The 23,658-nt window shown below is 45.1% G+C and overlaps 1 protein-coding gene across 1 annotated transcript in view; it reads left to right on the top strand.

Moving 5' to 3' along the window:
* LOC105354303 (neural-cadherin-like) overlaps window positions 1-23,658 on the top strand; it is a 130,843-nt gene that overhangs the window by 91,611 nt on the left and 15,574 nt on the right. The window contains exons 15-28 of the mRNA XM_023956114.1: window positions 57-243; window positions 3,504-3,647; window positions 4,861-5,144; window positions 5,533-7,141; window positions 7,810-7,903; window positions 8,635-8,819; window positions 10,851-11,080; window positions 11,468-11,745; window positions 13,526-13,740; window positions 15,653-15,780; window positions 15,897-16,024; window positions 17,478-17,601; window positions 19,005-19,188; window positions 19,403-19,569. Coding sequence (XP_023811882.1) covers window positions 57-243; window positions 3,504-3,647; window positions 4,861-5,144; window positions 5,533-7,141; window positions 7,810-7,903; window positions 8,635-8,819; window positions 10,851-11,080; window positions 11,468-11,745; window positions 13,526-13,740; window positions 15,653-15,780; window positions 15,897-16,024; window positions 17,478-17,601; window positions 19,005-19,188; window positions 19,403-19,569 — 3,957 coding nt within the window. The remainder of the gene's footprint in view (window positions 1-56; window positions 244-3,503; window positions 3,648-4,860; window positions 5,145-5,532; window positions 7,142-7,809; window positions 7,904-8,634; window positions 8,820-10,850; window positions 11,081-11,467; window positions 11,746-13,525; window positions 13,741-15,652; window positions 15,781-15,896; window positions 16,025-17,477; window positions 17,602-19,004; window positions 19,189-19,402; window positions 19,570-23,658) is intronic.

The raw sequence follows: 23,658 nt of genomic DNA, 5'->3' as shown, positions 1-23,658 counted from the left end.
GAGCCAGACTCTGCAGAACAGCTGATTCCGGTTTTTTCCTCACCTGTTCTCCACAGATCACCTACAGCCTGCTGAACGACAGCAGCGGCGACCACCGCCTGTTTCGCATCGACCCGAAGTACGGGGTCATCTTCACGGAAGCCGTTTTTGACCGCGAGGCTCGCAGCTCTTACTTGTTGGAGGTTCAGTCAGAAGATGGAGAGGAGTCTGCGAGGCCCGGCAAGAACAAGCAGCCCAACACAGGTTAGAGTTTGCAGGGATGGACTGACGGCAAAAGACAATATAACCTTTTATGTGAATTAAAATAGCAGTTTTTAGATATAGGAACATACACAGTCTGATCAAAATGCTCTGCTTCTACTTCAATAACTGCAGCAAAAATCAATATTTAGTCCAAATCACTGTCCACTGTTGTTCTAGCAGAGAAAATTCAAAAATATATCTTTTGTGAAAATCCAGATGACGCTGAAACTCTTTTATAGAAGAAAAGCATTTGATTTATTTTCTGCTGCTTATTGTTTTGGGGGAATTATCTGCACAATAATGTCATAAAAACAATGTTTTCTAAATGTGCTCTGCTGTTTGCTTGAGCAGGCAGTCAAAGGGTTAAACCCCAAATAGCTTACATGTTCTAGTATTTTAACCTGGAACAAGGTCATAAAAGGTTGCTGCCCTGTAAAAAGAAAATAAAAACTGTGAAGAGTTGATGTCAAGGTTCAGATTTAAGGTTGGATTCTGGCCTCTCTTTTCACAAAACTGAAGTTCTTCCTCTCTCTGTGGTTTCTTCTGCTTCTCTGGTTCATACAAATGTTCAAAAACACTGGTTACTAACCAGCACAAACACAAATTCAGTACAATTTGGGGGGACTTTTATGGAGCTCCATTGTGTTTTTAACTGATTCCTTGTCCTTGTTTGTTCTGTCCAGTTTATTGCAGCAAAACTGAACAGTGTTGACCTCATGCTGGCATTGATACCAACTCTCAACAGGAAACTTTGAGGATTGGAGGGATCACAAGTCATGAGGTCATTAGGGGTTTTGTCTCCAAAAAGCAGAAACTGAAACCGAAGTCAGCGTTTTCATTTCAGGAAGCTGACTGACAGGTTTCAGAGTCAAGCAGTACTTTAGATCATGTAGGTAAATATGTTGTGCTTTTTAAAAAACTCTAAAACAGGAGACTGGCATCACATCACTCAAGACTTTAAAAATAAAAATAATTATTTGAACCCTCTGGTGCATAACGGTCACAGCAGTGGACACCTAATCCGACGTTTCCGTTGTTTCCCTGTTTCCGACTTTGCTTAAAGTATTCAATCTCTTTTGCAAAACATACTGTAACGTATGGATTTAGATCGCCACATAATCATTGGGCTTAAAGGGTTAATTTTACCCGGCAAACCTCTACCAGCTGCTAATCAGATAAAGATGGCATCCAACCGGGACGGGTCCCATGTTAATCCCAGAACCAGACAGACAGACCAGAGACAACGGGCTAATAAATGGAGCCAAAAGGTTCCAGACTTCAGATATTCAATGATTTCTGTGACAATATCCTCTGCTGATAATCAATAACCACTTTGTCTTTGTTACTCGGTAAATAATCTGCACTTGGAATGAAAACCTAATGATACATTTAAATAGATGTTAATAACCAGATTGTTGTAACTCAGTAAAAAAAAAAAAACAGGTTAAGTAAAACATAACAGGAAGACATTTGCCTCACGCCACTGTCTTTGAAGCAGTAGAATGTCTATTTAATATTCGTTCATTTGAATAGATTCACTGTGATATACCTTTAAGTACAAATATATCTGTTTGATTAGAAGCTATTTATAAGGTCAGACGTATCGCATAGTTTTCTAATCAATTCAAATCTTCAATTGGTTTGATGTCTTTATGCATTTTTATTTTCTTTGTTTTTGTAGCTGAAATTGTTTTAAATAAACAATTAATCAACCAAATCAAACCTTTTTGGAAAAGTGACGTGTTCCGTGTCTGCCACTTTCCATAAAAGCCAATAAAACTGAAAACAAACTCATGACACATCAGTTCTCAAAAGCATGGAAGTCAGAATCTCAAAAAAGCTGAGAAGAATAAAAAAAACGTTTTTAAATTCCACAAATACCAATAATTTAAGAGATAATTGTCCGAAATTCGTCTCTGATGTTGTGAAGCTGATGTTTTCATCAGAGCATTTTTCATGGAGGGTGTTGCTAATAATGAAACTGATGTTCACCTAAAAATTGGGGTGTGGGGGGCAGCTTCCCCCTTGGCCCCTTGTAGCTCCGCCCCTGGTTTACACAAAAGAATGACCTCAATCGATATTTCCATAAAGTATTTTACACTTCACTAAATTATTACAGATCTTTGTGGCTTTTTTGTCAAATAAATAAAACATCAATTCATCTGGATTTTACCACAACAGAACCTTTTCCTACGACATTCTATGAATTTTGCAAGAAAAACCCGACATGCTTAGTTTTTGAAAACCCAAATGTTCAGCTCAGATTTTCTTTTTAACTTTGTACTAAGGTGGACTTTTGTAGAAAATCTCAGTAATATTTAAGCGAATAACCCTTGAATATTACTGGGATTCTTTGGTCGTTTAAACACTTCAATTATTCCAAGACAGCTTTGAACTTCATCGTCTGTTCTCCCCATCGGTGAAAAGAGCCAGGCCACCCTTTCCATCCCTTACCCTAATTTGGTGTGTGTGATGCCTCATTGTCTCATTCCTCACACAAACATGACACTTGTAATAAGATGTAGAACTAGATGTAGATGTAGAACTAAACTGCATCCCGTTTTGGAGAATTATGGGTATTGTGAGATTTCCTTCCTCCTTTATTTTTTCCGTTTTAATCAGCAGAGCCCTTTCTGCGGGGTTACCGGGGCTGCTTAGCATTGACAATGAGCTTTAGCTGTGTCTACATATCTGCCACATCCAGAAGGACTCATCTGCCCTGCAAACATTACCTGTCTGCCTGGTTTTCCTGGGGAGCGCCAAAAGGAGGAGGGAAATGTACAAAACAAGCCAAGAACGCCGCCACGTTGCACCATCATCATCATCATCATCATCTGTGACTCCAAACAGCTTGAAATGAACATGTCGCTAATGTGCTCTGTGTGCACATAATTTACTCTTTCTAACTAAAGGAATAAACAGTGTAATGAAGAGAGCTCCGATAAGACACAAACACTTGTCATCTTATGAATATTTAAACTTCCCAGGAGAGACTTTCCTTTTCGGCAAAGAGCAGAGAGAAGCAGGCAGTTAAAGAGGTTTGCTTTGCTAAAACAATGAGAGAAGACAACATGCAAATTACAAAAAGTCTTTGTAAATAACATTTGGTCTGTTGTTTGTTTTTTTGTCAGCAGAGCAAAGCATTTTAGCTTCAATTCCCTCTGAACAGGGAAAGCCAAGTAAAAAAATCAGTCGCCGTGTTGGTTTACTTGCTGGTTGGTTTGGACCTGGCGTCCTCTAATCTCCTGTCGTCCTCGCAGACACGGCGTATGTGAGAGTCTTCATCAGCGACGTCAACGACAACAAGCCAGTCTTCGCTCAGCGGCTGTATGAAGTGGGCGTGGACGAGGACGCGGATGTGGGCCTGGCCGTCGTCACCGTCAGTGCGAGTGATGAGGACGAAGGTACGCTTCAGGATTTAGCAGACAGCTGGGGTTGAGACAGGATTTTATAGACTCCAGCCGCTAAAGGTTACAGAAGCCAGCCAACCATATGAAAATGTAAAAGCTCTGTGAAACACTTCTGCTGGTTTCATCATATTATTGTCGGCGTTTCAGCGTATCAGGTACTAAAGCGACAGCCCTTCTGCAAAACGCCTGGACGTGCAGCATTATGCAGAGAGTCTCCCCGGGGAACTCTTTTTCCAATCTGGCCTGAGCTCTGCAAAAAATGGTGTCGCTAAAATCAAGCGGCGTGCTAGATTTAGTAGTCTTTTAAGTGCTTGGTAATGCTCTGCTGCACATGTGTTCCAAAAAGAGTGACATGCTCCCACACAGTGGGTGGGCGGGATTTTGGCAATAAAGCAGTTGCTCATCCCCCGTGCAGAAGTATCCGAAGATCCCTTTATCTGCAATGTTTAGGTCCGTTAATCAAGTATTTATGGAGAGCGGGGGTGCAGCTTAGGCTGGTCTGCAGCACTAATGATGAATAGCTCTGGAAAAGAGTTACCAAACGGAGACAGTTGCACCTAAGAGACCATGCTCAATTTGTCTTGTTAAAAAATCTGACTACTGTAATCCTGGCAGAGCCCTGGGGAGGCGCAGAGTGTTTTGTCAGCAAGGCTGTGTTAATAGTTCACATTAGCGTATTTACATGGGACTGCATCCACCATAGCCCGGCATGCAGGATGATTGAAATCAGAGAGCGTTGTGGACCAGGAGATTACCTCTTCTTGTAAAGTTAGGACTCTGGATCTGTGATCCACTCAGCCAAAGTGAAAGAGCTTCTCTGCTAAACTGCATCCCATAACTTCACCCAGGCCTCAAAATCCTTTCCCTAGAGGGCCTTTTACTCCCCACCATTCTTATTGCTTTTCTTCAGCACTCGTTCTTAATTAGTAACTGATTGAAGCTGCTGAGACAAAGTGCAACGTTTCCATTTAATCAAGAAATCCAAACAAGGATGGCTTACAGGAAATGGACCAAAGCCCAGACTCAGAGAGAATGAGATGCCATTCTGTCCTCATTACACCTTTCGGGAGAATTGAAAAGGTTATGTACAGGAATTGGTATAACGCCCTACGGAAATGTAAATCTTAAAATGATGGCCGTATTCTACTGTCCTGACATATACCTCTTTTTTTCTTTTTTTGTAATGCATTTATAATTCCTGCCACAGGCGCCAACACCAAGCTGCGCTACCAGATAACATCTGGTAACAAAGGTGGGGCTTTTGACATTGAACCAGAAGTTGGAACTATTTTTATCGCACAGCCACTGGATTATGAGCAGCAGAAGAGATACAAGCTGCTGGTGCTGGCCTCAGATGGGAAGTGGGAGGATTACGCGGCTGTTGTGGTGACTGTGGTTAATAAGAACGACGAGGCACCTGTGTTTTCCATGAGCGAATACTACGGATCTGTCATAGAGGAGCTGGATGGGTCACCTGTGTTCGTCTTACAGGTGAGTTCCTGTGGAAATGATAGAAACCTACATAACCCTCACATACCTTTACATAATGACTGCAATTCCTTATTCATTTAGTGTCATTACTTGAGCTTATAACACTGTGAAATTGTGATTCTGCTAAATTATAGACGTAGCGTTGATGGATCTTTCAGAAGGAAATCCAGCAGTAAGCCTGTCACGGCGAATCTCTCTCCAGATGTGAGAAACATGCCTGATCAGGGCTCAGTGCTTTAATTCAGACGGTCGGCACAGACAGCCCGCACTTAAACGGGCTGTCTAAGTTATTCAAAGCAGAGGAGACCAGGATGGGGGTTGAAAAGAGCTAGGAGGAGGCAGTAATTCTGATTTGACTTGATGAACAAATCTGTCTTTCCCCCCGCAGGTGACAGCCAGTGACCCGGACAAAGATGCAGACCAGGGCGCCATACGATACTCCATACATGGCCAAGGGGCAGAGTCGCATTTTATGATTAATGATATCACGGGGGAGATGTACGCTCAACGTACCATGGACCGAGAAGAACGCGCTGTCTGGCGCTTTGTTGTCATGGCAACAGACGAAGAAGGCGAGGGACTAACTGGCTTTACAGATGTTATTATCAGTGTGTGGGACATCAATGACAACTCCCCTACCTTCTTGTGCGCGCCTGATAATTGCAACACTAATGTGGCAGAGAATTCTCCTCCTGGAACGTTTGTTATGGAAATGACTGCGGTGGACGCCGACGATGCAGCCGTGGGCCAGAACGCCATCCTCACATACAGGATCACAGAGAACGCTCACAGCCCAAACGGAGCAGAACTTTTCTCGATCGACTCCAGCACCGGCTCCATTTCTGTGGCAGCGGACGGTCTGGATCGAGAGCTGGCCGATCGCCACCACCTGGTCATAGAGGCCATGGACGGAGGGGGCATGACGGGGACAGCCACCGTCACCGTTGCAGTGACGGACATCAACGACCATGTGCCAACGTTTCGAGAGGAGTGGTGTGGTGCTAGCGTCCCTGAGAGCACGCAGCAGGATGCTCCTCTCCTGGAGCTGAGCGCCGTGGACCCTGACGAAGGCGTCCACGGACAGCTGTCCTTCAGTGTGGTGGGGGGCGATGTGGAGCAGCCATTCTACATGGTCAGTCACAGACTGGAACAGAGGGCCACTCTGAGGCTGAAGAGGAAGCTGGACTTTGAGAATCCAGGGGAGCAGCGTTTTAACCTCACCATCCGGGTGGAGGACTCAGACTTTTCCAGTCTCATTAACTGTCTGATCCAGGTGGAGGATGAGAATGACAACGCCCCGGTGTTTGTGCCCAAAACCCACCAGCTCTCTGCGTTGCCTGAAGACGTGTCTGTGGGAACCAGCGTGGTTCAGGTGGTGGCCACCGACTCAGACTCTGGTCCAAATGGGGACATCTGGTACAGCATTCTTCCCCAGTCAGACCCTTATGATCAGTTTACAGTCAGCCATGCTGGTGTGGTTGCTGTCGCCAAGCCACTGGATAGGGAGACGGTGGCAGGATATGAGCTGGTTGTCATGGCAACCGACCGTGGCATGCCAGCTTTGACTGGCAGTGTCACGGTCCACTTGCCGCTGCTAGACTTGAATGATAACGGGCCAGAGCTGGAGGCCGCCTACACGCCGGTGCTGTGGGAGAACGGTCCAGCGCCTCAAGTGGTCTGGCTCAACCGAAGCTCCACTCTGCTCCATGTGGTGGACAGGGACTCCCCAGAGCACGGGCCCCCCTTCCTTCTGTCCCTGCCCTCGTTTTATTCCGCCGACTTCCATCTACAGGACCATGGAAATGGCTCGGCCACGCTCACCACCCTCCGGAGATTTGATAGGGAAAGGCAGAGCGAGTTCCACTTGCCTGTGATAATGATTGACAGTGGCATTCCACCGATAACGGCCACAAATACGCTCACCATCACTATTGGCGATCACAACGATAACGCCCATCAGGCGGGAGAGAAAGACGTCTATGTGCATAGCCGTAAGGGTGAGTCGCCAGCTCTGCTTCTCATTATTCTCTTCTTGTTTTGTCTGCAGAACTTTGCAGTGAGGAACAGAGACTAAGAGGGGGGGGGGGGTCCAACCTGCTCTGCAATTCATGATTGCTCATTTACTTTTTCCAATCTTTTGGTGCAGTAATGACCTGCAGTTTAATCTCACGCCTTAAGCACGCTCCTTCCTCGCCAACACCTGCCTTTGAGGCGCGTGTTGCTGAGGTCACCATTTGTTTTCTTTCCTTATGTGTTACCCTTCAGGTAAGCTGGTCAGGTGTATTGGCTTGTCAGTGTTTTATTGTAACGCAGAGCTACGTGGCAGTTTTGGTAATTGTGGGAAACACAAGCACTGCAATTCATTCAGGCTGCCATTGTTTACCCAGCTGCAGCAGTCTGGCACTGCAGGTCGATAATAACATAATCCATACTGAGATAGCCTCACTTCCTTAAGCCCCACACTCTCTGAAGTGTAGCACTGAGAGCCTATTTATTCCAGCAGTGGGACTCCACAGTTATGAGCATAATAAGTAGAACAGAACACAAGAATGCAAGATAAGGAGAAGAGGAGTCAAAAAGATAAGTGTTGGCATCAGCAGATTCTGTCCGGTCTAAATCAATGCGTATGTGTGTGCGTGTGCATGCATGTGTGTTTCTTGAATAGGAAGGATGGCAAATGCAGCGCTAGGGAAGGTTTATGCCCCCGATCCAGACGACTGGGACAACAAGACCTATACTCTGGAGACAAGTGCATCCAAGTACGGACTCACTCCTGAATGCGAATTTCTGGATTTTCTTTTGTATTCAGATGTGTAGATCGCTAATTGTGCACCGGAGGTTAAAGTGTCACAACTGTACGACACCAAAACGCCTATGAAAGGTGTAAAAAATGTGAAAAACGATAGATAGTGTGAAGTTTTTAGCCTCTTTCCTTTAAAAAGCACACTTCTGGAGTCACTTCCCTAGAAATGTGCTAAACCACTAGTTATGTCAGTGTTGGATCTGATTCCCTGCTCTCTAAGATCAGATCCAGGTTTCTATAAGATTGGAATCGCTTGTCGGTAAGTGACGCTCTGAGAAAATTAAAATCAAGGCAAACAAACGTGGAAATCTGGCTCCACAGATGAGAGCGACGGCGGAGGCTGGGACTCGCTGCAGCATGGACCTGGTGCTGTTTTTCAGGACTCGCACCTTCAGAATCAGATTATATTATCAGAGGCATATTTGTTTTATTCATAATGTGTATTCTGACAGTTTCCATGGCAACTGTCAAGCCCTTTAAAAACCTTTTTTTTCCCTCTCTTTTCCTTCTTAAAAAAATCTTGGCTTTCCTCCTTCTGTCATTGAGCTTAAGTTGATGCACATGCAGCTTTTGATAACCCGAAATATCACTGACGGCTCAGCCACTTGTTTTTCTGCTGAGTCTTTTTTCTCGTTGTTTGTCGTCTTACGCTGAAGCAGCACCCAACAGCCTCTCTGCTTCCCTCAGATACTTCACTTTGAACAGGACCTCAGGAGAGCTGACCATCAGGCAGAACACGCCAGCAGGCAGCTACTGGTTGAAGGTCGGGGTGTCGGATGGGGTGTGGCCCGACGTGGTCTCAGGAGTCAGGGTGCATGTCCGGGAGCTGGAGGAAAAGGCCCTTCTGTCATCTGCCTCTCTGCGTTTGACGGGTAAAAAGACGGCCAGCTTTGTTCATTTCACTGTAAATTGGCTCAGGTGGGGGGGGGGCAGCAGTTTGTTTTGGCGCTCATGTTCCCACATGAACCCAGAAGTATCTGGGCTGTCGGTGGAGGGTCATAAAGAGGAGAGACCACAATCTTTAAGTCCTCCCCTGATCATTTTCTGATCTATTATCAAAGTGGTCCCAGTGGTCTTTAAATGATGATGATGCTGTTTTTTTAGCCAAAATCTAAAAATGTGTGTTGTTTTCTAGGACATAGTTTCTGCAGACCAGCAGGAGGTCATTAGAAATTCTCTCCCACTAGCCAACAGCCCCTCATGCCCCTTATGTAACATTAGTGATGCAACAAAAATGGCAGCAACATCCGTTCTATCCAGCCGTCCAGTTTAGATCCAGATTCCAGCTCAGACGGGGAAAACACAGACGTTCATGGGTCTGTTTGTCTGACAGTGGAGGCATCAGAATGGAGCAGAGCAGGGAGCTTGTGGTGTTCCCGAAGGGCTCGGATCCAACACCAGCATATCTTCTACGTCACGAAATGCCATCTTTTTCCAATGACGTTTTCTATTCAGCTCCTGATTCACAACTATTTGAATACAGTAATAGACAAAATGCAAATGTAATCTGTCATTTTTTTTTATTTGTCCTCCATCATCCAAAAAATGCCACAAAAACATGTTTTTTATCAGAGTGGGTCTTTAAAGGGGGCACAGGTGTGACTTACAGGTCCCTTAAGGCTTATATGGTACGTTAATGTACCATTGTGTATCATGAAGTATTTGTAAGGCACATGGAAGTTACATGTACTGTAAATATGACGTACAGGTGGTGCTGTCATACAGTACTAATGCCACAGTCCAAGGGCACTACGGGAATCATGTAAGTGCCTGTAGGAGGTCCACACAAACTACACTGTCTAATTTCCTCATTTCAAACAGTCAGGCTGCACGCATGAAGCATGTAACTCGTATGCAGTGTGCAGACTTTTAGAGGTTGAGAAAATTCTGTACAACACGCGTGTGTCTCATCCTTTCTTACCCTCATGTGTTGCTGAAGTGTTCACTTCGACAGCAAAAAAAAGTACATGAACATTTTTGCTTGACAGGCTTTCCGGGTGATTTAGGATCTTACAATTTAGTGCGGGCCGCCTGCATGAACCGTACAGGTTTGCCCATTTTTCACCTGCGTACAGCCTGCATCCACCCGTAAGGACATTTGGGACTAAGGCAGCCTAAATGGAGAACATGAAAGCCTTTCATCTGGCTGTCCCACTCAAATCTCTGGGAAAAAGTCAAAGTTTTATCTGGTGAATTCTGCTCAGAAGCTGATGTCAAACATGACAGCGCCTGACATGAATAAATTGGCACTTTTCAATGAACAATTATCAAGTTGTCAATCCAGTTAACACTGAAATAATAGGTTGTCGTGGGATTCGTTTGTCATAAATGCATTGATTAACACTTACAGCCACCGTTAACAGTGCTGGTTGAAAAGGTTTTCTTCTCCGTCTGCTCTGTGAAGTTTAGATTGGAGTGTTCATTTTTCTGACAGTCCCTCCGATCAGATCGGAGTTATAAAGGTCAATTTTGAAGTGTCAGGTAAAATCCTTGACATTTAAAAAGCCATTGGCGAGCAGATTCAGAGGCATCCATAATGCTCCTGACTCTGGGTTGTTATCGCATCTGAGAGATTATAGATGACCGCCAGGTTGAACCCCCAATTTGATCGTTTTTTTTCCAGCCGTTAAAATATTTATCCCAACACAGCTTGGCAACTCTTTCACTTTATGACAAGGAGGAAACGGACGTTTTTGTTGTTTTTTTTTACTCCTCGGCTGCATCAGCACTGGTTCACCTTATGGACTTCTCTGAGAGAAAAGGGAATCGATAGCAGAAGAAGTTGGGCCATCTTCTGAGCTAATGGAATCGGGAACTTCCCAAACTTTGATCAGCCTTGTGGATGTCATTGGGCAGTCAGTACTTCTCATGTCATGAGCCTCCGTTCTCTTTGTCTGTTGAAGGGATTACAGCCAGAGAGTTTATCGACTCCAACGTGGAGGGGAGGAGACGGCTGGAGGCGTTCTGGGACTTCCTGTCTGAAGCCCTGTCCGTCAGCCCAGGAAGCATCAACATTTTCGGCGTCGCCGACAGAGACGAGAAAACCGTGGACGTGCATTTCTACGTGCTCACTGATAAGGGCTACTTGCAAGCAGAGAAACTGCACAGTGTATTCCAAGCACATAAACAGAAGGTACGTATAGTATTCTGTCAGGCTGATAGAGATCACAATTCATAAATCCAGCGATAAACTTGGAGCTTGAGGGGGAGAGATAACAGTGTTTTTTTTATCTGCAGTTTTATTTTCAAAGCTACTTTCTGTCTGTTTGCTGCCTGACCCTGTCATGTCTATTTGTCTCCCCCTCAGTTGCTGTCACCGCCTCCCCGTCCCTCGGTGACAATCTTTCTTTCCTCCATGTTTCATTCTGCATCCATGTGATTAAACTGACAGTCATGTGGGAGGACTTCCTCTTTTCCGTCTTGTTTTTGCGTGTTTCACAGAGATTTTCCGTCTCTTCGGACTCCTGGTGCTGCTCCTCGGCTGCAGGTTTCACCGTTGTTCTTGTCTTCCCCTCTGCAGGTGCAGTCGCTTCTGCGTGCCACTGTGAGCCAGGTGCAGGTGGATGAGTGCAGCCGCTCCGACTGCGCAGCGTCCGGCGGCTGCAGCACACAGTTAAGCATCACGGACACGCCCACCTTGACAGACTCCGGTGCTTTGTCCCTGGTCTCGGTGAAAGTGACCACCTCGGCATCGTGTGGCTGCGCAGCCAGAGAAATGACCCACCGGCCCTGCGCCTCCTACCCCACCAACCCCTGTCTCAACGGGGGGACGTGCATCGACACACAGAATGGCTACAGGTGGGAGGAAGCGGCTTGTTGTTTTTGCTACAGACAGCTCTTTTAAGATTGGAAATCCAGTTTCCCGCAGTTTTCCCTCAGATCCAAGTCCCAGAAGGCTGTGCAGTTTTCAGCTTCTCTTCAATCTTTTAAGTTGAAAGCTGAGTAGTCTGATTCTCTTTCACCACTGGAGCAACCCTCGTGCTCGTTTACGTGAATTTGAAACCTCTCCACAATAAAACTGCTTTATTTATTTTTTTACAGCGCCACTCCAGTTTCACAACCTTTACGTTTTCAAGCTTGGTGGTAGTGTGTGTGTGTGTGTGGGGGGGGGGGGGGGGGGGGGGGGGCTACTAGTCATTTTAAAGGCTTTAATATTCAAGTGCATAGGTCTCATAGAGAGCCTTTTGCAGGACGGCATTTCATTTTTATGCCAACACTAATGCCCAGATTAAATAAATATAGGCCAGAGAGATTATTTTAAATCTGCTCCCCTCCATGCATACAACTTATCAAAATCTAACATAATGCCATTTACATGAATATGCAAGTTTATCAAAGGCCCGGTCTGCAGATCCAGCTTTTACTGATCTTTTTAAAAAAAAAATTTTTTAATGTATTGTGATCATCATCATCGTATTTTACATTTCGCCGCTGCGGTCCAAATCCTCGCCGTGAAAGACAAATACGTTCTGGTTCATGTGCCCCCATGTGAGAGGCCATAAAAAATTCAATTCTTGGTCCTGTCCTCTATTGATGGGGCTTAACAGAAAACCTCAGACAGGGGCTAATCAGATATTGTCAGTCAGGAGGGCAGAAAACTGTCCGGGGCTGATGTGGAGGGGCATCGCTCTCCCGAGTCACATGAAAGAGCGGCCAAAGATTGAGGTGGCGCTCTGAGCGCGTGCATATGTATGCAGGAGGGTTTCATCCCGCCTGAGCCGTCCTCGCTGCTGCATATAGATCAGTATTCTTGACATGTGTTGGCCCCTTTGCACAGTAAACATTGATGGAAGAAACAGCCCCTCACAGCATTGATGCGCAGAGCTTTCTTCAGGCGCTGCATGAGAATAGATGGCTTTGACATTATCAGCAGAAGCCGCCTGTCTCACACGCCTGCAGTGGAGAGGACAGGATGAGATCCGCTCCATCCCTGCCACCACCCCCTCCTCAATGAAAAGACTCCTCTCCATCGCTGCATGACTCTCTTTCATTATGGCAATTTTCGTAACGATTATTAAGAATTTTTTATTACAGCGCGCTACATAAACAGGCCCCCGAAAAGTCGTGAACGACTTCTAATTTCCAGTTTGTGCGAGAGCAGTGATCTGCAGCACTAAAGCACTAATCAAAGTAGATAAGTACAAGAGGAGGCAATCTAGCAGAGTGTGTAATACCTTAAGATTGAGAGGGGGGGGGGGGGGGGGCGATGAAAATAAGTCCGGGAAATCAGTCGTAGTTCGACACATCCAAAAGTGAGAGAAATTGATTTAATTATCTCCTGACAAAGGGAACGCGATGCGCCGTGCATGAACGGTGTCTGTGGAGTCCAGACAGCTGTGATAGATAAAGAATAGACCGCAGTAATGTTGTGTTCATTACTAATTGATTTAATACGGAGCGGAACGGTCGGGGCTTCACAGCTAATTCACAGCAGTGATGAAGCTGCCGTCCCGGCCGTCTGTTGACATGTTCAAGCGCAGCTCTCGCCGCCTTCCGCAGACAGCATTTATCGGAGCTTGAATTGGAATAAAGGATTATATTGTTTTTCCTTCATTTTTCCCCTCAATCTGAGCTACAGGTGCTACTGCCCCCCACAGCTTGAGGGGCCCAGTTGTCAGCAGACGATACTTGGTTTCCTTGGCAACGGCTACGCCTGGTTTCCTCCCATAAGGCCATGCTTTGATAGCCATCTTTCACTGGAGTTTATGACAGAGGAAGACGACGGGCTGCTCCTGTACGCCGGCCCGCTGGCCACTCTTCTGCCTGGGGAGGGCGAGGACTACATGGCGATAGGTAAGGATTGTGGGTAATTAGAAACGTAGCAGAGGGACCTGCGGGCTGGCAGCCTCCAGACTTCATTTGTGTTTTTAATTACTAAGGGAAAGCTAATCAGCTGCAAATATGAGGAATGCTTTGTTTCATGGCTGATGCTGAGAACGACGCTGTAGGCTGTTTCACAGGAGACTTGTTTTACAACAATAAATCCTGGGGAGTCATTTGATCTAGAAAACATCTTATTTTAAGCAAAATACCTAATGAAGCCAGATGTTTTTACCCTGCAGACTGTTTTTTACCCGGTAGGGGTGTTGTTTCCAGAGACAGACGTGCACAGAACCAATGCATTTGATGACAGCAGGTCAGACGTTTAAACAGAAACTTACATTTACGTGTCATTTTTAAGACAAATTAACCTCATAATGTGTAACTCTAATCTTTAAGTTGTTATGGTTTATAAATACGAATAGTTGTATTGTATATAAATGTAAAGGGTAAAAAAATATACAGTATCTACTTCAAAGACATAAAACGCATATTTTTGAGTAACACCACTTATTTTAAAGCGTCATATTTCCAATATCTGTGGCAGCACACCTAATCATGAGAGGGCTAATTAGATATGGCTCATTTCAAGATTTATTTTGTTTCAAAAGGGCATTGAAAAAAATCTTTTTTCATTTACTGCAATAGACAAATGTTTTGTATACTATATTTTTATTTATTTCAGTCTGGAATGTTATTTTTGTCAACCTTTTCCTCCAGCAGCAGAAACTCGGTCTTGTCTGTTTCTGCGTTGGACTTTCCTCTTATGGATTACGATTTCCGTCTCCTCAGAGCTCTTTCAGTCCCGACACCTTCTTATGTCCAGCTAACATCTGGACTTTCGGCTTTTCCTCTTAAATCTTTTCTTTCCGTCTGTCGTAGATCTGTTTGTGTGTCGCCGTCATGATCTGGCTGCGTGACCCAGATCGAGCAGTAAATATCGCTTCGTGTTCTTGTCGCAGCTGCGGGGTTGTTTTAGGGCTTAACTTGGTTTATGTTGATGGATGATGTCATGATGGTAGCTTGTTCACCCCTAAAGATTTAAAACATCACATTTAAGTGCTTTTGAGCGTCTTTGCATTAATACAAAGTTAATCTTATGGTTTCTACCGTCTGCTTGAATCCTCTCTCTGTGGGTGGTGGGGTCAGCAGATGGAGGGGCTGGGTCTCCCCCCAACTCTCTAGGGGGTCAGCCAACCTTGGCGGTTTGGCTACTTGGCCGTGGTTTCTCCCGCTTTAGGTTCCTTTGGTGGATGACCTTTGGACATCACGGTCAACAAACAGGAAGTGTCCTCACAATGCTCCGCCCACTAGTTTACCTACACCTTTAATAACACATAAGGAGGGTGCTTCAGCTGATCCTCCGTCCCCTGCACCGTCCCTTGTGGGAGGAGTCAGCCGCTCAGCGGGGGTGTTTCTGTCCTTTGGGCCTGGTGGTCCTCTCTCCGTGGAGGCAGGGGGACCCTAGAGATCTTTGGCCTCCCCATGAGCTGAAGTTCACATCACATCTGAGGTGGGAGGTTTCGGTTTTCCTTTGGGGGAGGTTCTGGTCCTCACCCCGCCTTTGTTGCCTTGGTCTCGACAAAGGGGGCCTGGTTGGTCCGTGGTTGCGCTCTCAGTGCTCCTGTGCCATCTTTGGTCTGCATGATGTCCGGCTGCCCGGTGGTTGAATTCCTTTGATGTGTTTCTCTGGGCTGTTGTCCTGGGGGCTTTTTTTTAGTTGCCACTGGTACTTTTCTTTTTTCTTCACATAACTGACAGTTTTTAAGGTCAAAGCACATTTCTTTTATCTGCTGGACAAACACTTTAGTGTTAAAACCTATTACTTAGAATCTTGCAGATGTTTTAGGTGAATAAGCTTTAATTTGATGACTGTTTCTCATAGAGCTCATCGGTGGAACGCCGAGCCTTAAAGTCAACCACGGCTCTGGGACGCTGGTCCTGCAGTTGATCAATAACGTCGGAGTGGCCGACAGACGCTGGCACCGCCTGGATGTGAGGAGCAACAGCAAAGTAAGACGCCTTCTCACAGATTGTGTCCGTGTGTGAGGACCTTGCAGATCGCAGCGCAGCAAGGACTCTGGCATTCAGCCGCCGTGATCTCCCTCCACCTTTCTCCTGATTTAAAGGAAGTGCGCTTCACTCTGGATCGATGCTCCACTGCCATCGTCATGGAAACCGAAGGCGTGGACTCCTGGGCAATGACAGAGGACCGCTCATCCTGTGAAATCCGTGGCGTCACTCCTAACAGGGACAAGTACGATCGCTGGTTTGACTACACAGGCGGCGCACCGACCGCCAGACTCTTCTGATATCTAGAGACAATTACAGCACGCCTCCAGGCCTACATCCTGTGCTAAATACTAGACTGTACTTTCAGTTAATTGTGGTTGGAACAGACAAATGAATCGATGTGGTTACATTTGTTTTAAAGGTAAATAACAGTCAGAGTTTGAATTTCTCCAGAGAGCCTTCTTGGTTTCTATTTTTTACTGCAGCAGCAGAGAACTAATTTACCCCGGTTTGTTCTGTTCACTGGCTTTAAACATTTAACGGGCGTGTGGCCCCCGGGGGACAATGACTGCTCCCGAGTCCCCATCAGCCCTTTCTAGAGCTCAGCATCATCAGTCATGGCAGCTGCAGCTTGAAAACAGGAGATTTTATTCTGAATAAGCGCATAGAATAATGTTTTGGTTCACTTGACCTTTCCTCCTTCTGGTCATGACCTCTAAGTTTCAGGGGACTTTATCTTCTATAAGTTATCTGACCACAGTTTCCTAAGGAAAGTGGATTGTTTTCTTCTTTGTCCAGTCTTGGTTTATTTTCATTATCCTGATTCATTATTCTGTTCGTAAACAAACCAAAAAAGCAACATTTGGTTGGAGCTTCACTCTGACTTTTACCTTCAGAGAAGAATTATCGCAGCATGCATCCTGCTTTAAAGAGGAGAAATGACAGAGGTGCCGCTGCAAATCACTTTGTGTTTTGATTGTTGCAGACAAACGTAGTTTACCCATCATGCCTAGTTTGAGGAAATACAAATAAAGTGTCACATTTATTTTCCGAAAGTGGAGAAAGAGATGACACTTTCTGCTGTAACTAAAGCAGGAAGCTGTAAATTTGGGTGTTGTTTACCTACATGTGTGTGTGTGTGCAGGTGTGTGTGTCTGTGCAGGTGTGTGTGTCTGTGCAGGTGTGTGTGTCTGTGCAGGTGTGTGTGTCTGTGCAGGTGTGTGTGTCTGTGCAGGTGTGTGTGTTTACATGTGTCTACAAGCATGTGCAATCAGCATGTATGTACACATGTTGGTGTGTCTGCACACAAGCGTGTGTCTGTCTACATGTGCGTGTCTGCACACACGTGTGTGTATTTATCTGTGGGTCTGCATTGAATAGAATGAAACAGAATAGAAATTATTAAATAACACTTAGAAATGAAAAACGATAATAAATGTAGTCCAGTGTCTATGAGGCGTTGTAGAGTCTAATAGCTGACAGGAAGAAAGATCGTGTGCATGTGTGTGTGTGTGTCTGCACGTGCGCGTGAACAAATGCGTGTTTGTTCTCTACGAGTCTCCGTACACGTCTGTGCGTGTCTCCATGTGTGTGCGCCGTCTGCACAGTGAGTGTTTATCCCGAGTGCTGTGTTCTGAATTGTAACCTGGAGATTTTCCATTGTGTTCGTTCTGAGGCTGTTTTTCTTCTCTTTTCAGGTACCTGAATGGAAGTCACGTGCTGCAGCTCGGAGGAGTCAGCGAGAACATCTCATATGAATACCCACAGCTGCAGTTCAAGCACTTTAATGGATGTATAAGGAACCTGCTTGTGGACAGCAAGGTACGGAGGAGGGTTCATATATTTGTGCACGGCTGGACAAATAGATTGCTATGTTGTTCCATTTCATTTTTCATCATTTCGCCGGCTGGCCTCACAGGTGATGGAGGACGCCTCCTTAATAAGAATGTAAATGTGACCTCAAGGGTTCACAGGGAAGCTGATGAATGCTGATGCTCTTCACCCGTCACTTTTCCTTCTGGTCAGATCCAGTCTCTCTGTGTGTCATTATCAGATGTTTGCAGGGTTGGAAGGCTTTGACGGCTCTGTGCCATTCACCGTTTGTCCCTCCCATGTCTGCAAATGCAAACTAATCTGTACAAAGCAATCTAACGATGAAACATCTGCACCCTTTGGAGGCAAAAACACGTCCTACCTGTTCTGCATTCTCCTCACCGAGGACTCATTTTAGATAGCAACCTGCTCGCCGCGGAGGATCCGTGTCGGCCGTGAAGAGGGAAATCTACACAAGATGAATGGGGGGGTGCGGGTCTAACAGGTGAAAGTTGACTGGGATTGGATTATGCAACAGGATGTGATTATTATGATGGGAAGAGAGCTGTGCAAAAAAACTCTGAAGTTTTCAAAACTGATTTTCTAAAATGAACAGAAGAAATACTAAAAGCTGTTTTTGCTGTATTTTTATTTGTGGCTCAATATTTGTGCTAAATGCGGATTTGTGTCGTTGTTCTTCTGCTGTTGAATTTTTACATTTGGAGATGTTTTCATATTACTAACATGCTAGACCTTTGGGGCTCACATTATTGGTTGAAAACTATAAATCCTTCAACCCATGTTTTTACTGTTTCTCTTTCTTTATTCTAGTATCTTCCACCATTTTCTGTCTCTTAACTCCTGAAAATTTTCAGCTGTTTCAACCATCCAACTATTCAAATGTTCAGCTCTTTCAGCTTTTTGCAGCTATGACTTTTGGTCCTTCAAATCTCTGAACTTTTCCAGATATTCCAGGATTTCCAGGATTTTGTCCTCCATTGAAATAAATGGGGAATCCTTGGTGCATAAGCTCGCTGGTTCAATACCCGGCTCTGGCATTGTCCACAAACTTATCTTTTTTTGTTATTTTGCTGTTTTCACTTTATTTATGGTCAACATTTATAATTTCTTAAAAAAAAATTTTTTGCCAATTATTCCCCTCAAAGTTTCACTTTCATTCATCAATATAGCATCAACTCTGCATGTTCTTCTGAAAATGCAGCTCCTTCTAGTTCACAGATGATTTATCAAAATCTCTAGATTAATTACAATGTCTGCTGTAAACAGTTCCTTGCATCCTAAGATTCCTTTCGGCCGTTTCACTTTAGGTCAGAACTGGAAGGACAGAAGAATCGTCTCTTCTCTGTATTTCCTGGTTTTCATTTCTCCGCCGTTCCCCTGTTTCCATCCAGCTGTATGACCTTGGTTCCCCCGCCGAATCCTACAACACGTCGCCGGGCTGCAGTCTTATTGATGACCACTGCACCAACGTGGGGCAGCTCCCCCCCTGTGGGAAGAGGGGCCGCTGTCACGGGGAGCGGGGCTCCTTCAGCTGCCTTTGTGAAACAGGCTTTTCGGGCTCACGGTGTGATCAAGGTAAACCTCTGGAGCTGCTTTTAAATGAGGCTTTTAGTCAGCTCAGATCTGAAACCCCACCAGGTCAACAAACAGAACCAGAGCCTTGCTGGGGAGGGAAGATAACCCTGCTTTTCATGAGGGGCTTTCTTGCAGCAGTTTGTTTCCTCTGTTGTTTCCTGTTTGACAGCAGGAATATTTCAATAAGCTTTGTGTGTTTTTTTTGATTGACAAGCGGCTGCAGAGTTCTCCTTCGACGGTCGGAGTCACGTTCAGGTCCAGCTCTTCTGGTCTCCCCCTGCAAGGCAGACTTTTGTGCAGATTGGAGTTCGAACGCGCGCCGCCAGCGGCGTCATCCTCAGCCTGATGTCGCAGGAGCAAAGCGAATACATATGTTTAGAGGTGAGTGTTCGCTCCTGCCTCCACCTTGACAGCTGGGATCGTGTTGTTTTTCAGCTTTTAAGTGAAGATTGGGCCTCAGGAATGATTCCTGCAGATGCTTGTCAAGCTGAGCGTGAGTAATATCAGGGTAGGAGACATATGGGTGGATAATGAGGGGGCTGACTGACATATGAATGTTCTTTATTGTATTTTTTTAGACTTTTACTCACAGGAATCTTTCAAAATGTTTCTGATTATTGATTAAAGGACAGTTTGATGGTGACTGCGGTGCTGATTCAAGGTCAAACAGGAAATTCTCACCCAGTGATTTGGGTTTAGAGCAGAAGATCAACTATGAAACGTCCAGGCTGAATCACATGTGAACATGAAAGTAAATGAGTTCAGATCACTTTATTCTGCTAAATGTTTTCTTCACAATCAAGTCCTCTACATAAGATGCTCTGGCGAGGTGGACAAACACATCTGCTGTTACAAGAACTGCAGACGTGTCGGCTGAACTCTACCATCCGGTCCACAACGACCACAAAAACACGAGGTCAAGTGAAGAAGCTGAACCTTTGGTTTCTAATACAGATAAAAAACATGTCTGTAAATCTTTAAAGAGAAAGAATTATGACTCACTTTAAATATTAACCAAGCTCCCTATCACTGAAAGCCAAACTGTGAATGTTGAGATTATTTTACAGTTTCACCCTCTGCAACAGAAGCATTTTTGAAAAATAACACAACTTTAATCTGGTTTAGAACATTTCTGTTTGTGGTGAGCTTGTTCAAATGAAGAAGCTCTTCCCACACCTTCCTGAGCACCTCTCGGTCCTCGTGGGCCCGCATCCTGCTTTCCATTTAAACCTGCTGCTGCTGCTTCTCATTGGTGGGATTCGCCTGGTTCAGAACATCAGCAGCAGAGCAGAGAAAAGGGGGCAGGAGTTTCTCAAAATAAGCAGAATAGTGAAATTGAACACTTTGGGTTTAGTCTCTCAGGTGGTAAAAACATAACATAAGAATAAAAAAGGATCATTTCACAACTGACTGTCCCAAGCGCCAAGTAAAGACCAAAAAAAAAAAACGTTTAACTCAGATTTGTTGATTACAGTTTTTCATAATCCACTTTATTTCAACCACAACAAATCAAGATAATCGAATTCAGTCCAGATAATTCCAATAAATCCAGATTAATCTAAATGTTTGCTAATCGCCTACATAGGTAACCAACAGATTACATTGAAGAGCTTTCTCTGTAATCCTGCAATGGATAACAGTGAAGAGGAACATGATAAATGTAAGATGATGAGGTTTCCTCACCGTCTGCTGTGACCCGTTAGAGTCTCAGAGGACGAGAAGAAGACACGGAAACAGCGGAACATCTGTCGTAAGTTCATGAGTGCAGCAAGAAAAGAAATGTTTATGGTTAGCATGAGCCAACAGAGGAATGCGTACGTTACTCTCAAACGTCTTGCGGGGCACGCAGGTCGTAGTGAACACTTACATGGGGGGAGGTAGGTGCGTGTGTTAGTGCTGTTCACGTGACACGTGCACGCTCCTTGCTGCATCATGACTGATAGAAATGAGGAAAGGAGGAGTCACACGACTGAAACACAATCAGTGAATACATCAAACCGCCAATGTCGAAACGAAAATGATGTACTTCACAATACACTTACCACACGTATGACAATGGTACGTCCCATTTTCATGATGTGTCGCACATACTAAGACCCTTTTGTGCTTTTTCCACGTATGACATTCCGGTCTTTCGTGATACGTGTATAATACACATAATTTAGTGTTTCTTACATTCGTCGTTCATTGATGTGCACAGATGACCGTGGAAGTTTTCAGCCAACGGGTCTTTACGTGAATTCGGTTTTTAGCTGTTCAGAATTTTTGGTTGGCTGAGAATTACGCAGTTTATGCGTATTTTATGTAGTTTAAACACAATTATTACGTAAATCTTAAGCAGTTGTGTGTTGCTTTAGCGAGGTTCATACGCTAACTTGTGGTGGACGCAGCATGACATAGATCCACGAATCGCTAGTGAATTTCATCTACACAGCGCAATAATCACACACGGTTCATGTTCTACGTCAATCTATGTGTTTTTGCGTGGTTTATTCGTAATATAGCTAGGATAATTTCCCGTAAAGACCACAACCTTTCTCACATTTTCCACATATATTCACGTATGACCAATTTTCATCCATGTAATATGGACAAAATCTACATGGAGGCTGTGAGACACGGCCTTAAGGTGGCCATACGAGCCTCCAGGTAACTAACTGCAAGACACACCTCCGCTCCCTTTAAGATGCAGCCGCCCCTCTCCACGACCCTCTAACCCAAAAACCTGCAGAACTTGTATGGGTCACCCCCCGCCTTAGTCTTTCCTTAAGACTAAGGCTTAAGGAAAAATACTCAGAGTATACTCAGAGTATCCTAATTGATTGCAACTATCTGTTACTGGAGGATGTGGGAGATGTGCACACCTTCAACCAAAACACAAGTCATGCTGCACAACTGTCTCAAGCAAAGAGTCAAGTCTGTTTCCTGCTCCCAAACCACTAACAGCATGTCTCCTCAGTCTGACACACTCCTGAGAGTTTTTCCAAGGCGCGTCGGCCTGTCAACCCGTTTTCTCTCCTCCACTGACAGCCCTGGTGGGAAGAGCTTCTGAATGTAAATGTCGGCGGAAGGACTGTCACTCACAGGTCACCTGCTGCCTCTGCTCTGGTGGATCCCCACATCTCTGGTCCTTGAAACGATCTCGCCTCTGTGCCGCTTCCTGTTATTTTGTCACACAGCATTGTTTAATGTGTCGGCTCTTGTTCGTCCGTTTTTTGTTCCGTTGCTGCAGTGGCAGAGGAAGGAGAAGGCTGTGAAGCCTCTCTCTGAGGGACTGAACTGGTGAGCTGTATAAAGCTTCTGATGTCTGTCTGCAGTTAGCACACTGAAACATCTCGGCCTTGTTGTTCCAAAGCTCACAGGAAGGCTGCAGCACATACCCTCTGAGTTTTCTGACAACAAGCTCTAATTTAAGGGGCTGCTTTTCTGCCTCCCTTCCGCTGTAGACTTCCTGCTGCATATATAACATCACTTTCACGTTGAGGTTACCAAAGGCTGGCATGGTGTAAACAACAAGAGTGCAGTTTCTCTGTGGAGAAGCGCCGTTCACTCCATGAGGACGGTTTTCTATGGGAGCGGCTGTGGTGCAGCGGTACGGCGGTCGACCCATGATCTAAGATTGCAGGTTCAATTACCGCCTTGCACGCCCATGTGTGGAAGTGTCCTTGGGCAAGACACTCTGGTGGGAGGTTGGCGCCAGTGTTCGGCAGCGGAGCCGCCACCAGTGTGTGAACATGTCTGTGACTGTGAAGCGCTTTGGGCCTTGTAGGTAGAAAAGCGCTATATAAATATACACCATTTACCGTTTACCATGCAGTGGACTTAAAGACCTCTAAAGAGAGCAGGGTGAGTCAATACGGAGAGCCAAGTCAGCTTTTACTTTGTTCTAGTGTCTGTGAGTGGATGTCTGTCCAGCGGAGGAGGCATATTCAGGATGCTCAGCGATCGTTAATGCGGCACAGGCTGAATGTGAATTATCTAGCACCACTGTTTCCAATTAAGCTCGGACATGAACAAGCTGCAGTTATGGAAGCCTGGCTGTGCTTCGGTCTATTGTGTTCGCTCATCCTTAACCACTGTAGATAATTGTTGTTTCATGTACTGCTTCATTTTGGGATGACTCCACCTCATGGGTAGGGGGGTATTATTTGACCAAAGAAAAGCTAAATTCCTTTTTTTCTCCCCGGGACTTTCCTGTGGCTCCTTCCTTCACGGTTTGTCTGACTACACTGTTTAACTTCCACAGCTCCTTCCTCCCCCGTGACTCCGCCCCTTCACCTCGGGGAGTTACCTGCTCTTTTAGGTGATGTCACACAGCCACTACGTACATTTTGTACATTTTCCAGTCAGACAACTCTTGCAGAAAGAAATATTTTTATTTCATGTCTATGAAGACTCTCATTCATCCAGGTTGGTTCCATTGTAGTAGGTTTAGGGGATGTCATCTGGACTTGGTTTTTAAAGTTAGAA

The sequence above is a fragment of the Oryzias latipes genome, chromosome 6 (genome assembly GCF_002234675.1).
Source record: "Oryzias latipes chromosome 6, ASM223467v1".
Lineage (NCBI taxonomy): Eukaryota > Metazoa > Chordata > Actinopteri > Beloniformes > Adrianichthyidae > Oryzias > Oryzias latipes.
This window is presented reverse-complemented; position numbering and strand designations above follow the sequence as displayed.